A 12,591-nucleotide genomic window follows, 5' to 3' on the forward strand; every position below is an offset into this window, starting at 1 on the left:
CTCCGCGTGGCTGTCCCGTCCCGTGTGGTTGTGTCGCTGTCTGCAAAGCGGAGCGCACCCACTGCCCACTCGGAGCCCTCGCCTTGTGGCACGAGGGGCACGGACCGCGCACCTCGGCGCAAGGTCGCAGGGCTGGCCCGGCTACCCCCGCGGGGCCCCGTGCGGTGCGGGACAGCCGCTGCCGCGCTGTGCTGTGCTGTGCGGCAGCCCCCGGCGGGCCGGCGCGGGGTCACCTTTGCGCCTTCCCTGCCGCCGGCCGGGACAGCAAGTCTTGCGAGAGCGCCGGCCTCATCCTCCCGTCCCTCCCCTGCCTGTCACTCACCCGCTGTGTATAAACGCTCCTCCCGCCCCCAGCACATATACCCCTGCTCCGCGCCGCCGCGGAGGCAGAGCTGCGGCCGGCCGTGCCCGCAGCAGTTGGTGGTCTGCGCGTGTCTTTCCGTCCCTCTTTCCTACCTCCCGCCCTTCTTCCGCGGCCCGCCTCCCGTCAGCAACACCGCCTCCGCCCCGCGCTGCGCGGCTTCTGGCAGAGCAGCCTGCCCGGCTGCCTCTCTGCACACCGCCGAGCCAGGCAGCCGCGCTCCCCTCCATGCGCGGTGCTGCGCGCCCTCGGAAGCGCAGGGACTTTCGCACTTGCCCAGAAGCCGCTGCTGTAAGTCGGTGTCCGCGACCTGTTGTGCGTCGGATGAGGTGGGGAGACGGGTGGGCAGTGCGGGTCCGCAGAGCGGCGGGTCCAGGCCGGGGCAGACGTGCGGGACAGAGCTGCCGCATGCTTTGGGAGGGCACCGCGTGGGTCGGCGCTGCTGCAGGGCGGCGAAGTCCCTGCGCCGGGAGCCGGGCTGCCCTGCGCGTCCCAGGCATAGCCGGAGCCCAGCGCTCCTCTGCTCTGCCCGCAGCGCCGAGCACCGTCGCCCTGGAATTCTGCAGGCAGCGGGCGGGTGAACGTCCGCGGTAGCTGTTGTGTCCGGTGTGCGGCTGTGCTCGGAAGCTGCCGGCTTCTATTAGAAAGTGTGCTGGCTTCCCCGGGAGGCTGCAGCTTCCTCCTCGGGGCCCCGGGAGGTCCGGAGCATCATCCCGCGGCGGGCAGAGGTAGGGCAGGGGAAAGTGCGAACGCCTCGCTGCTCCCGGAGCCGGCTGCTGGTCGCCCCGTGCTGGCACAGAAATTTTCGCACGTGGTTATTGCTCTGTAAAGGAGCTCGAATGCATTTTGACTTCTCGTACTATTTATTTATCAGGTTGGGAAGAAACCCAGCAAGTTTCTTTTCAGAGGCGGAGTTGTTCAGGCGTTGTGATGTGGCGAACTGGGGGGAATTTAGACTTGGGTTTCTTTGTCTGCGTGTGATGAGCAGTAGTGCGTTTCTAGCAGGGGCAGCGTGTTCTGCTTTCCGTATCCCTGCAGGTCCTAGGAAGCAACAGAGTTTGTGTTAGAGGACTTTAGGTAGGGTTAGGATTTGGCTTTGCAAAACTGATAGTATCGCTGCACATTTAGCAGTTGAAAGTGATGTTAGTTAAATCGACGGGACGTTTAGCAGATTTCCTCCCCTTCAGCAGTTTTCACTGATTCTAAACAAAAACGCAACCACCACCACCATGTAATTACAGAGTCGTATTAAAATGAGCCTACATCAGGGATGCGTCAGTAATTTAGAAATACTTATATTTTCATTTTATTTAAGCTGAGACCCGCATACTGCGGAGCTGTTAAGAAGTAGGGCAGGGAGTCTGTTATTTAGTCTTAAAGTAGTGTTTACTACTTGACTGCTGTGACAAGTAGCCTGTTGAAGTGTAATTATAAATCAAAGTCTTGGTTCAACCTCCATTCCTAGATAAAATCTATATCGGTAATTTTCTGACCACTTCTTGCCTTTTACATAAAAATATTACTATTTTCTAAGGAAAAAAATGCCTGAAGGGAATTAGACTCATTATTCAAGATGAACATTTGTTCACTGACTGTAAATTGCTCCACTGAAGTTTTTGAGGCTTGCATAATTTCCAATACCAAATAGAGAATTCAGAGATGTCGTTTATACATTTTAATATTCTTGCAAGATTCTGGGCTGAGCTAATTGCCAGAAACTGCATAAGGACATGTTTACAGAAACACTGACTGTTAGTGAATTATGATAATTGCTTCTAAGGGTGTTTGTTTGACTAGTCCATGTGTGAACTCATTTCAGCGACCACAGTGAAGGAAAAAGATGTATAGATATGTATCTTTGTTCAGTTTGGGGAAATATGTTAGCTTATCTTAAATGTGCACTGGCATACTTTGAATTCTTCTCAGTAGATGACATTGTGATGATAAAAGCAACGTTACTGAACAGTTAAGGGCCAGCATATACGAAATCTGCAAGTGCTTTGTGAGAAAAGGTGTTGCTCTGTGAAAGACCAAATCTTTTATTTTAGTGTGGTGACAGGCTGAGCGCCCTATTCAGTAGCTGTTTGAGAGAGACTCTTACAGGGCTTTTTTGTTGTTTTTTTTTTTTTTTTTTTTTTACAGTGGTGTTTGTTACTATGGTTGTGAGTGGGATTGGGTAACACGCAGTGATCTGTTCCTCCCCTCTGCATGTAGTCGGTGGCTCATTAGCCTCCAATGTATGCATAACTGCAGGGTGGGGTTTTTTTATGTTTGCTTCTATTTTGTTGTGGTTTTGGTCTCATTCTGAATGATGCTGAGCCAGTGGCACTTGCAGGAATACAGAGCCCACTGAAAAATCTGAATGCCTGCACTGGCAGCCTCTGATGATGAACTTTACTGCCCTATTTCTGAACCCTGTGTACATGATAAAAGAAAATTTTCAGTGTCCTCTGAATCCCCCCAATATGTGGGGAGAAAGGAGAGGAACTGTGTTTTCATACAGATTCTGTTATGCCTAGACTGTTGTGTCTACTCATTCATTTACTCTGGGTGGAGAGCAGGGGGGCAGTGAGCATCTTCCGATCGTGGTGACTCTGTTGTCTCTGATCAGCGGGTGTTTAGCTTCTGTCCTGCTCTCTGGCAAGGAAACCTTGCAAGGGTAGGCTCTCGAGGTGAGGAAAGCCAGTCTGTAGAGAGCCACTGAATGCCATTTAAAATGGTAAAGTGACTGGAAAAGTTTGCTTTGTAAGTAAAGGGCTTCTCTTCCCATCTGTGTCTGAACTGTTTGTGTACCAGTTTTGAATCCGTGACCCTTCCTGCAATCCTTCAGTTCCAGCAGGTTTCAAAATGTATATGGTCAGTATAATCTTTTTGGCTATAGATTAAATGAGTAATTTTAGTGTGCGATTAGTACTCAGGATCCTTGAATACCATCTGAATCTTTATTTGCCAGACAGTACAATTGCATTAAAGGTAATTTATTTTTCCTTGTAAAAGGATTTGTGTTATGAAGACATGCCAGCCTCCTTAAGTTGTTCTGTGCTTAGTGTTAGTGCATTTAATAGGTTGGTCTGGGGAGCATTGGTAAGATACCATTCCAAACTTTTGCATGGTAGAGTGAGTTAGATATTCTAGCTGTGGCTCTGATGGAAGTTTTTCCTCTCTGTTTTGGAGGATTTTGGTTTCAGTACTGTATATTGAGCTGTGGTGTTTGTTCTTTTGAATCCCAGTTAATGATCTGAGAAGTCGTTTTTCAGGTTAAAGTAAATGGGCTGTGTTAGTTTTACAGTAAGGTGTCTCTTTTTTCCTTAACTGATATTGGTTTGATGGACTTTTTTGCTGTGACTGAAGGGAAAGGTATATAACAAGCTTGCTGTTGGATGTGACATATCAACTGTTCTGTACATTAGAATACCGAGCAAGAAGGATGGTGCTGGCTATGCTGCAATTAATCTGCATGTATTGCATATTCCATATACAGAGATGGCCCATTCTGAAATGGATTCTGCTGCCCAAATTAATCCTGTACGATTTTGATTCTGTTGAGGTTCTGGTCATATGAATCTGGAAAAATACATTAGTTATTAAAAAAAAAAACTGTTTTCTGAGGTTTTTAAAGCTCTTGGGTCATCTGGAGGCATGAAATGTGGGAATACTGTTGTACCGTTTTGCACTTATTAAACATGCTTAGGAATATGAAAATGTTGGAGTCTGTGAGAGAGGGAAGTATATCCACATTAAAACATCCACAAGTGGCCCCAGGTCATGCTCTGACTTTGAGCCTTGGGTGCTTCCCAGGTAGGCTTTGCCCTGTTCCTCATTTGAGAGTGCAGTAAAAGGAGCTCTGGGCATGTGAATATCATAGTCATTAGGGAATTTAGGTTCTCTACTTTTTCTTAAGGTTCCTTTGCAGTTTGGAGAGAGAGAAGTTGAAGTTATTACAGTAGTGGTCACAGCCACAACTTGCACTGGGCTCTGTATGCTTCGTCTCTTATTATCTGCACTGTGACTTTTTGGCCATTAGCTTTATATGGCTGCCAATATTCTTCCCTTTCCCTCTACGTCATACTGTATTGGCTTGACCCTTAATTAAATCTGGAAACTTGCTGCTGTAATCATACATAGACCTGTGTATCATGGCAGGTAACAGTAACATTCTACCTACAAGCAGGGACTGAACAGCATTGTTGTTTGTTAGGAATAGGGTAGGATAGGATGTGTCTTCTGGTTTATTCCTCCTCCAAACCTCGAAATGAACCAACGGCTTGTGCTCTGAGTACCTGGCTCAAGGTAGCTTCAGAGGTGATGCCTTGGCAACTTCAGTTGATAGTCAAAACACATTTTTCTTCTGACTCTGCCCATGTATGTGCTGTATTACTATAGCAGGTGGCTGCTGGCAGAGTTCAAAATGTAATCTCTAAAATTCACCCATCATATTTTTCTTGTGGTTTCACAAGTGTAAATTTATGGTTGTTGCTAGGTTTTTATTTCAAAGTTGCCTTTTTTTCTTTGTATGCTGTTGCATATGGAATCGTTACACCAAAGGGAAGCTTTCTAATGGGATTAGTAGGTTTTTGTTCTCTGTGCAGCTTTTGACATTCCTTAGGTATTCTGTCTGGTAGCTCTTCCTGCTATGATTCAGTACAGGAGAATGTTTCAAGCATGTGCATGTGTATGTATGTAATGAATCAGCTGGTCTAGGCTGGGGAAGGGTGAGAAAATCAGTCCTGGTTCTTTTTCCTTCACCTCCAACTTACTTGCTTACTGTATGAAAGTTGGAGATCAGGTTTCCCAAGATAAACCTGCTGTTGGGCAACAAGTTTAGAGTATGTCATTTATGAAACTCATCTTACAAAAAAGTAAACACATGCCAAATGTAGATGTAATTCTCTGTAAACTCATCTAGAAAGTAAGGGTTTTTTTCCATCTATAGTGCATAATAGTTACATTTTTTTTGCATGTAATGAATTTAACTGGCTCATTAATCTTATTAATTTTTGGTTTACAGGTGTGAAAGAAAATGTCAGTCAGCATGCATGAAAATCGCAAATCTAGGGCCAGTACTGGCTCCATAAACATATACTTGTTCCACAAGTCGTCCTACGCTGATAGTGTCCTCACTCACCTGAACCTTCTGCGTCAGCAGCGTCTCTTTACAGATGTACTTCTCCACGCTGGGAATAGGTCATTCCCCTGCCACAGAGCCGTCCTGGCTGCTTGTAGCCGCTATTTTGAAGCAATGTTCAGTGGAGGACTGAAAGAGAGCCAGGACAGTGAAGTCAACTTTCATAACTCAATTCACCCAGAAGTCTTGGAGCTTCTTCTGGACTATGCATATTCTTCCAGGGTTATCATCAATGAGGAGAATGCAGAATCGCTGCTGGAAGCCGGTGACATGTTGGAGTTTCAGGACATTCGGGATGCTTGTGCAGAATTTCTGGAGAAAAACCTTCATCCCACCAACTGTCTTGGCATGCTGCTGCTGTCGGATGCTCACCAGTGCACCAAGCTGTATGAGCTCTCTTGGAGGATGTGCCTTAGCAACTTCCAGAGTATCAGTAAAAGTGAAGACTTCCTCCAGCTGCCAAAAGACATGGTAGTGCAGCTCCTTTCCAGTGAAGAATTAGAAACTGAAGATGAAAGGCTGGTATATGAATCAGCTATCAACTGGGTCAACTATGACCTGAGTAAGCGCCACTCTTACCTGCCAGAGTTATTGCAGACGGTGAGATTGGCCCTCTTGCCTGCCATATACCTTATGGAGAATGTGGCCATGGAAGAACTCATCACCAAGCAAAGGAAAAGCAAAGAGATTGTAGAAGAATCAATAAGATGCAAGTTAAAAATCCTTCAGAATGATGGAGTGGTTACTAGTTTGTGTGCCAGACCCCGCAAAACTGGCCATTCACTTTTTCTTCTGGGTGGGCAAACCTTTATGTGTGACAAGCTGTACCTGGTGGACCAAAAGGCAAAGGAGATCATTCCAAAGGCTGACATACCAAGTCCACGGAAAGAGTTCAGTGCTTGTGCCATAGGCTGCAAAGTGTATATCACCGGGGGACGAGGGTCAGAAAATGGAGTCTCCAAAGACGTGTGGGTGTATGACACCCTTCACGAGGAGTGGTCAAAGGCTGCTCCCATGCTGGTAGCTAGGTTCGGGCATGGGTCTGCCGAACTCAAGCACTGTCTGTATGTAGTAGGAGGACACACCGCAGCAACTGGTTGCCTTCCAGCTTCCCCTTCAGTATCCTTGAAGCAAGTAGAACAGTACGACCCTGTGACCAACAAATGGACCATGGTTGCCCCACTGCGCGAGGGAGTGAGCAACGCAGCTGTAGTCAGTGCGAAGCTCAAGCTGTTTGCTTTCGGAGGTACCAGCGTTAGCCATGACAAGCTGCCCAAAGTTCAGTGCTACGATCAGTGTGAAAACAGATGGACAGTACCAGCCACCTGCCCCCAGCCCTGGCGCTACACGGCTGCAGCTGTTCTGGGAAACCAGATTTTTATTATGGGTGGAGACACCGAATTCTCCGCGTGCTCCGCTTACAAATTCAACAGTGAGGCGTACCAGTGGACAAAGGTGGGAGATGTGACAGCCAAGCGAATGAGCTGCCACGCAGTGGCGTCTGGAAACAAGTTGTATGTGGTTGGAGGTTACTTTGGCATTCAGAGGTGCAAGACGCTGGACTGCTACGATCCCACGTTAGATGTATGGAACAGCATAACAACTGTGCCCTATTCGTTGATTCCGACGGCATTCGTCAGCACATGGAAACACCTCCCCTCATAATTGTGTGTGTGTCCCTATTACAAATTATCAGGTAAGAAATAGCACCTTTGAATTCCACTGTAATAATGCTTTTCGCAAAGCTTTTCAGCAGCAGCTCTGAGGAGGGTGAGTATATTCAAAGCCAGTTTTGCAGCTGGAACAATTGAAATACACACATTCATGGGCTGTTTTAAGCCAGGCAACATGTCTGACAAAGCCAGATGCTGAAGTAGTTTGTCACATACCTTGCACCCACTTCTTTTTATGTGGCCTTTTCTGAATGATTTGGATGTAAAGGACTGAGCAAAAGTGACATTTTCAGCTTGTGGGGAAATGCAGGTAGTCTTTTGGAAATCGAGTCCTGCTCTGCTTTTAAATACTAAATATATGCTAAACAAGTTTCAATATCATCTTCCTGGTGACAGAGGCTAGGTCACACTATGTATCCAGTAACAGCAGCCAAAAAAAGATAATATAAATTCTGATCTGAAGCTTGATAGCAAATTCACTTGAATTTCCAGGCAGGCAGCATGCTTTCTCCATGCAGAGACAGCCTTTGGGGAAACTTGCTGTTTTATGAAAGGTGTTTTACAGGCACTTCAGGCCTGATTTTCCATCTCACCTAGACAGCATGGTTACACTTGCGTGAACTAAGGCTACATTTGGTTCATTGATACACTTTGAAATACATATATTTTTGAAATAGTTATGGTCATACATGTTGGACTACATACAGTGTCAGGAAGATGTATAATTAATAATGCTGGCTGAAATAATTACCCATCTATGGCACACACTGTTCCACAACAATTTAATTATACATAATGGGCCAAGCTCTTACCAGATGCAGCTTCAGCATTGTTATCTTCTCACAAGCAAGTCTGAATTTGGCCTTGCTTTTTTGGTTGTTGTGAATATCTGATTTTTAGGAGCAGGGGAGAAGAGGTTCATAAAAAAAAAAACCACTGAAAAATCTGGGTACCTACACGTATGCTAGTATTTTTCAGTCTGTTTTTTATAACTGCTCACTGTAACTTCAACTAATTTTTCCTTGTTTGTATCTTTTCTAGAGTTACATCACTTAAAATAAATTACTGACATTTTCCAGAACTATTAATCTGTGTATTTTGCAACAAATCTGGCAGACTCCTGTTAGATTTGTTTAGCTCTTTTCCCCCACACCCTCTTTGAAACTCCAGTACAGAATCACAGTTACCACCAGCCAACCAACCAAACACAGGGGCATGCTTAATCCTAAATATTCCATGCTCTGCGACTGGTAATTTCTTTTTGGATTTGAACAGTCTATAGTGTTACCATGAAAGGTGGGCAGTTTAGAAGAAACAGGGCAAATAAATACAGTGGTAGTAATTAGACAAGCTCTGCATTTGTGCTTAAGTTACCAGGAACTCCATACTGATGCATGTTCTCCAGAAAATAGGAAGAACAGATTGTGTGTAAGGACTTCCCTATCTTATTCCGTTTAGGTCTTTTGCAGCTGGAGACACTTGCCTCACTCTTGCAGTAAAGACAAAACCCAGATGTCTTTGAAGCAGTGAGATAGAAGTATACACCTAGAAATGTAGGGTAGTCATGAAATTCCTTTCTCTATGGTACATGAGGATTCATCTTGCAGTTGCCTTTCAGCAGACTGGAAGCTCTGATTGAGTAAAGAATACAAGGTTGGGCCTGTGCAAAGCAGCAGGTCAGCACAGAAAGGTGGTGTGAAGCTGGGCTGTGTCGTGCTGCTCCTCACTCAGGTGGCTGTTTGTCTTGAGGGCACTGCCCTCTCACCTCTCCTCACTTTGTTTTTTCCAGACTTACCCTTGGGGAGGAAGGGCAAACCCTTGAGCTTTACCAGGGCCTGGGAGTAATCACATCCCCAATAGCCAGCACATGAGAGCCCCCACGTGTGTGTGGTGGCTTCTTCCCTAGCAGGGAACAACATCTTGATGATTTCAGTTAATGTCTGTCATTACTGACTTTCAGCAGTTCCCAGCATTCAGAGCAGCAGTATCGAATGCCCAGGATCACGTCTGTGCCAAGAAAAATATTGACTTACTCTTCTGAGACTGACTTAATTGTTCTGAGGTTTACAGTACATGAGAGGGAGTGTTCTATTTTGAAAAAAAATATAACGGTGCAAAGAAACCTTTCCTTTGCTTAGCAGTGTCTTGTTAAAAGTCATTATTTTAGCTTCACTAGTGCACAAGATAACTGGCTGAACACAGCCCTAAACTGAAGTCTCTCCAATCCTGTGTGCTCATCCAATAAGTTTGGGTTTGGTTTTCTTTTTTCCCTACTGACTCCTGCTGCTCTGTCAGTGGGTGGGAGGGACAAAAAGGAAATTACTTCTGATTACCCTCTGTTTTCATGGCGCTGTGTGGCCCCAGTCTGACAGCTTTTAGGAAGACTTCAGTCTGCTTTGTCTTGTTCCTCAAACTCGGGGCTTTTGAGTAGGTTGGGGATATCTCCCCCCCCCCGACTTTGGGATTGTTTATATTTTTTCTTTTTTAAGTTCATTCCATGACAGGAAACATTGTTTTGGTTGTGTTGATAGTCTGTTTCAGTGGGAAGAACAGCATGCTGTGCTGAAAAATGTCTAGAAAAGACTAATCAACACTAAGTGCAGAGACCTTTTTCTCAGACATAATGGAAATAGTGTGTTTCAAGCCCACAGTTGCAAAGAGGCTTGATGCTCTGCACTATTACGTAGGCTGTGGTGTTTCCTCTGAGTGCTCCCTGTTGCTCTTAGGCATCACAGCTTGAGAGATGTAGTATGTTCAAATGAACTGTGAGTTCGCTAGAGTTCTTCTGTGTTGCAATGATGGAGGATTTGCCTCCTAAAATTCTGGCAGTGCTGTCAGAAATGACGAGCTGATGATGGTTTGGAAGCTGGCATTTTAATACAGCTTCATGGTGAAAAAGCAGAGTGCAGTCTTAGCATCCAAAGGCTGAATTTCTCATTGAATAATCAATTTTTATAAAGGACTCTAGGATGGAATTACTGATGCATGGTACATTGCTATGTGAAAAGAAATGAGGCAGACTTCTGCTCTAATGAATAGTAGATATGTTTTAAGTAAGGGGATTATACGACCCTTTCTATATTGTGAATAAATTCAATTCAGAATTCTTCACAGTGAATGGAAGCATTGGGGTGAGACACCTTCACCTCCCCTTCTGCTTAGCTCCAGCCAGGTTTGCTTTGGCCCAGGGATAGAAAACACTCCTTGCACTAAGTGTTCATGTAGGCTTTTATGGAAGAGAAGCTGCGCAAGGTTATGTTTGCTTAAATACACAAACCTTTAAGATATTGGGGGAACATAGAAATGTTGAAGTATGCAGGATGCAGAGCACATCACAGAACTGTATTGGGCCAGCTTGATTTAGGTTTCAAATGACTGAATTTATAGCAAAAAAAAAAATTAAAGTACTTCTGTGTCAGTAGGGTGGTTTGCAGAATAAGGCTAGTTGAATAATAAAGGCAGAATCTGACTCTAAATAATTGCGCTCTTGGCTGGCTTATTTATCAGAAGTTGGCTATTGCACAGGAAAAATTGGGGGGGGGGGGGGGTGGTTGGCTGGGAGGGTGGTGTTTGGGGAAGGAGGCGGGTAAGCCCATCAACTGGATTGTATCCTAAGCCTAGCTTTTAGATTGTCTTTGACATCTAACACAAACCTTATGGTACATTGTCTCAGCAAACCCTTTAAAGAATTCTGTCTTCTCTCTCCCCCTCCTCTTCCCATGCTTTTAGTTTACTCCTCTATTTGGAGAAGAGAATTGGAACCTCAGATCTGGAGAAATGGTTTTAATGAAGAAAGATCGTTCAGCGTCTCTTGCGTTTGAAGAAAATCATCTGCACCTTGTAAATTATCTAATCTACACATGAAGGAATGGGAGAAAAAAAACTGTCTTCAGTGCTTCAGCACATAGCTTAAATATGAATGGACAAACCTATGATCAGGTCCTTGTGCTAATAATTGTGGATTAATGCCAATATTCATCAGTCCTTCAAAGGAGAAAAAGAAGAGACAAACTTCTCTGAGCTGTGCAGCACACAGCACTTGATTTCCATGGACTCCACTGTTTGTATGTGAAATTTGAAATGGTTGTCACCTCTCTTTGTGGTGATTTGAAGTGCCAGCCCCAGTTGCGGGGAAAACAGGCCAGGTCTGAAACAGCGAGATGCCTCTGTGAATGAAGATACAGTGGTATTGCTGCTGAACTCTGCTAATCAGAGCATGCTTGTCTGTGGGCAGCGCCTACAGCATCTCTTAGATCCTGCATTGCATTGTCCTGTGTGCAGTGAGTGATCTTCTGCTTGATAAGGAGCAGCCCAATGGTGAAATGTTCTTGCAAGAGTGGGGGAAAAAAAACTACATCCCCTAAATGCTCCTTGTTCCTTTTCCTCCCTGTATTTATAAGTAGTTCAAACTGTCCCATTCCTGTTATATTACTTGTTGTAGATATAGTTATTTATTGTTCAGTGCTTGCATGCTGAAACAATGCCTGCAATTGTCTTCATGTTGCAAGGGCTTGTGTGAATTGTTGTATGTTTTGCACATTTTGTGATCGCTGACTTGCTCTGCTGCACAAAGAAAGAAAACTATTGGGTAACAGTTGGAGGTGGGAGGGAGGGGTGGCTTCCCAGTCAGAAATGGAAGGATTACAAGGCAGGATCTTAAATTACACATGTACTAGAGGAAGAAGCCATGGAGGTCACTTTCTCAGGCCACCAGCTCCCCAGGTTGCATGTAGTGTGACTTGTAGATGGTGTCCTTGCTACATTTCATTTGTTGGTCATGCCTTTCATTTTCTAATCTGGAAATAGCCAAAATCTCTTGCAGCTCTCTCTTTGTGCAGCTTCTTGATTGCAACACAAATACTGTGGAAGAGCTTCTGGATACCAAGCCCATATGAAGTCATTGTCCAAAGTTATTTATTTATTTATTGGGTCGGAGAAGGGGTACCTACAATATAGCCAGATTGACCTGAGTGAGTGGAATATGGTGATTCAAGAATAAAAACAAAAAAAAAACCTCAAGCTAGGTTAGTGATGAAGTCTTAAAAAAAAAAGAAAAAGAAAAAAAAAAGAAGAGAGCAGCAATTTTGCACTGACTGGCTTGCCTCGTGCATCTGGATTTCAGATGATCATCTGAGCAACCAGGTGTGAAAGACCCAAGTGCTCAAGCAAAATTCTTATGGGGATAGAAAATGAATGTTAAACCTCTTAATCTTAAAAATAGCCCTCAAATTCTGCTGCCTTTTATTTTCCTTAGTCAGGTGTGTCTTTAAACACTTGGTTGCTCAAAAGCATCAGCTACAATTGTGAGAAACCAAACTTTGATTTTTAAATAAATATCTTACCAGTCTCATCTTGAGACAGAGATGAAGCTACTCTTTTTATTCTGGATTTAAGAAGCTTATGTTTCACAGGTGCTTTCTTTGCCTGATCCT

The 12,591-nt window shown here is 44.6% G+C and overlaps 1 protein-coding gene across 1 annotated transcript; it reads left to right on the top strand.

The window, feature by feature from the left end:
• The first annotated feature begins 373 nt into the window (after positions 1-373).
• ENC1 (ectodermal-neural cortex 1) lies at positions 374-12,230 on the top strand. The gene is made up of 3 exons (XM_062612399.1): positions 374-652; positions 5,370-7,182; positions 10,889-12,230. Exon 2 carries the CDS (start codon positions 5,382-5,384, stop codon positions 7,149-7,151), a length of 1,770 nt encoding a protein of 589 aa, XP_062468383.1. The 5' UTR covers positions 374-652; positions 5,370-5,381; the 3' UTR covers positions 7,152-7,182; positions 10,889-12,230.
• Positions 12,231-12,591: the final 361 nt, after the last annotated feature.

The sequence above is a fragment of the Pezoporus occidentalis genome, unplaced genomic scaffold (genome assembly GCF_034315485.1).
Source record: "Pezoporus occidentalis ecotype Australia unplaced genomic scaffold, CSIRO_AGI_Poc_V1 ctg16, whole genome shotgun sequence".
Lineage (NCBI taxonomy): Eukaryota > Metazoa > Chordata > Aves > Psittaciformes > Psittacidae > Pezoporus > Pezoporus occidentalis.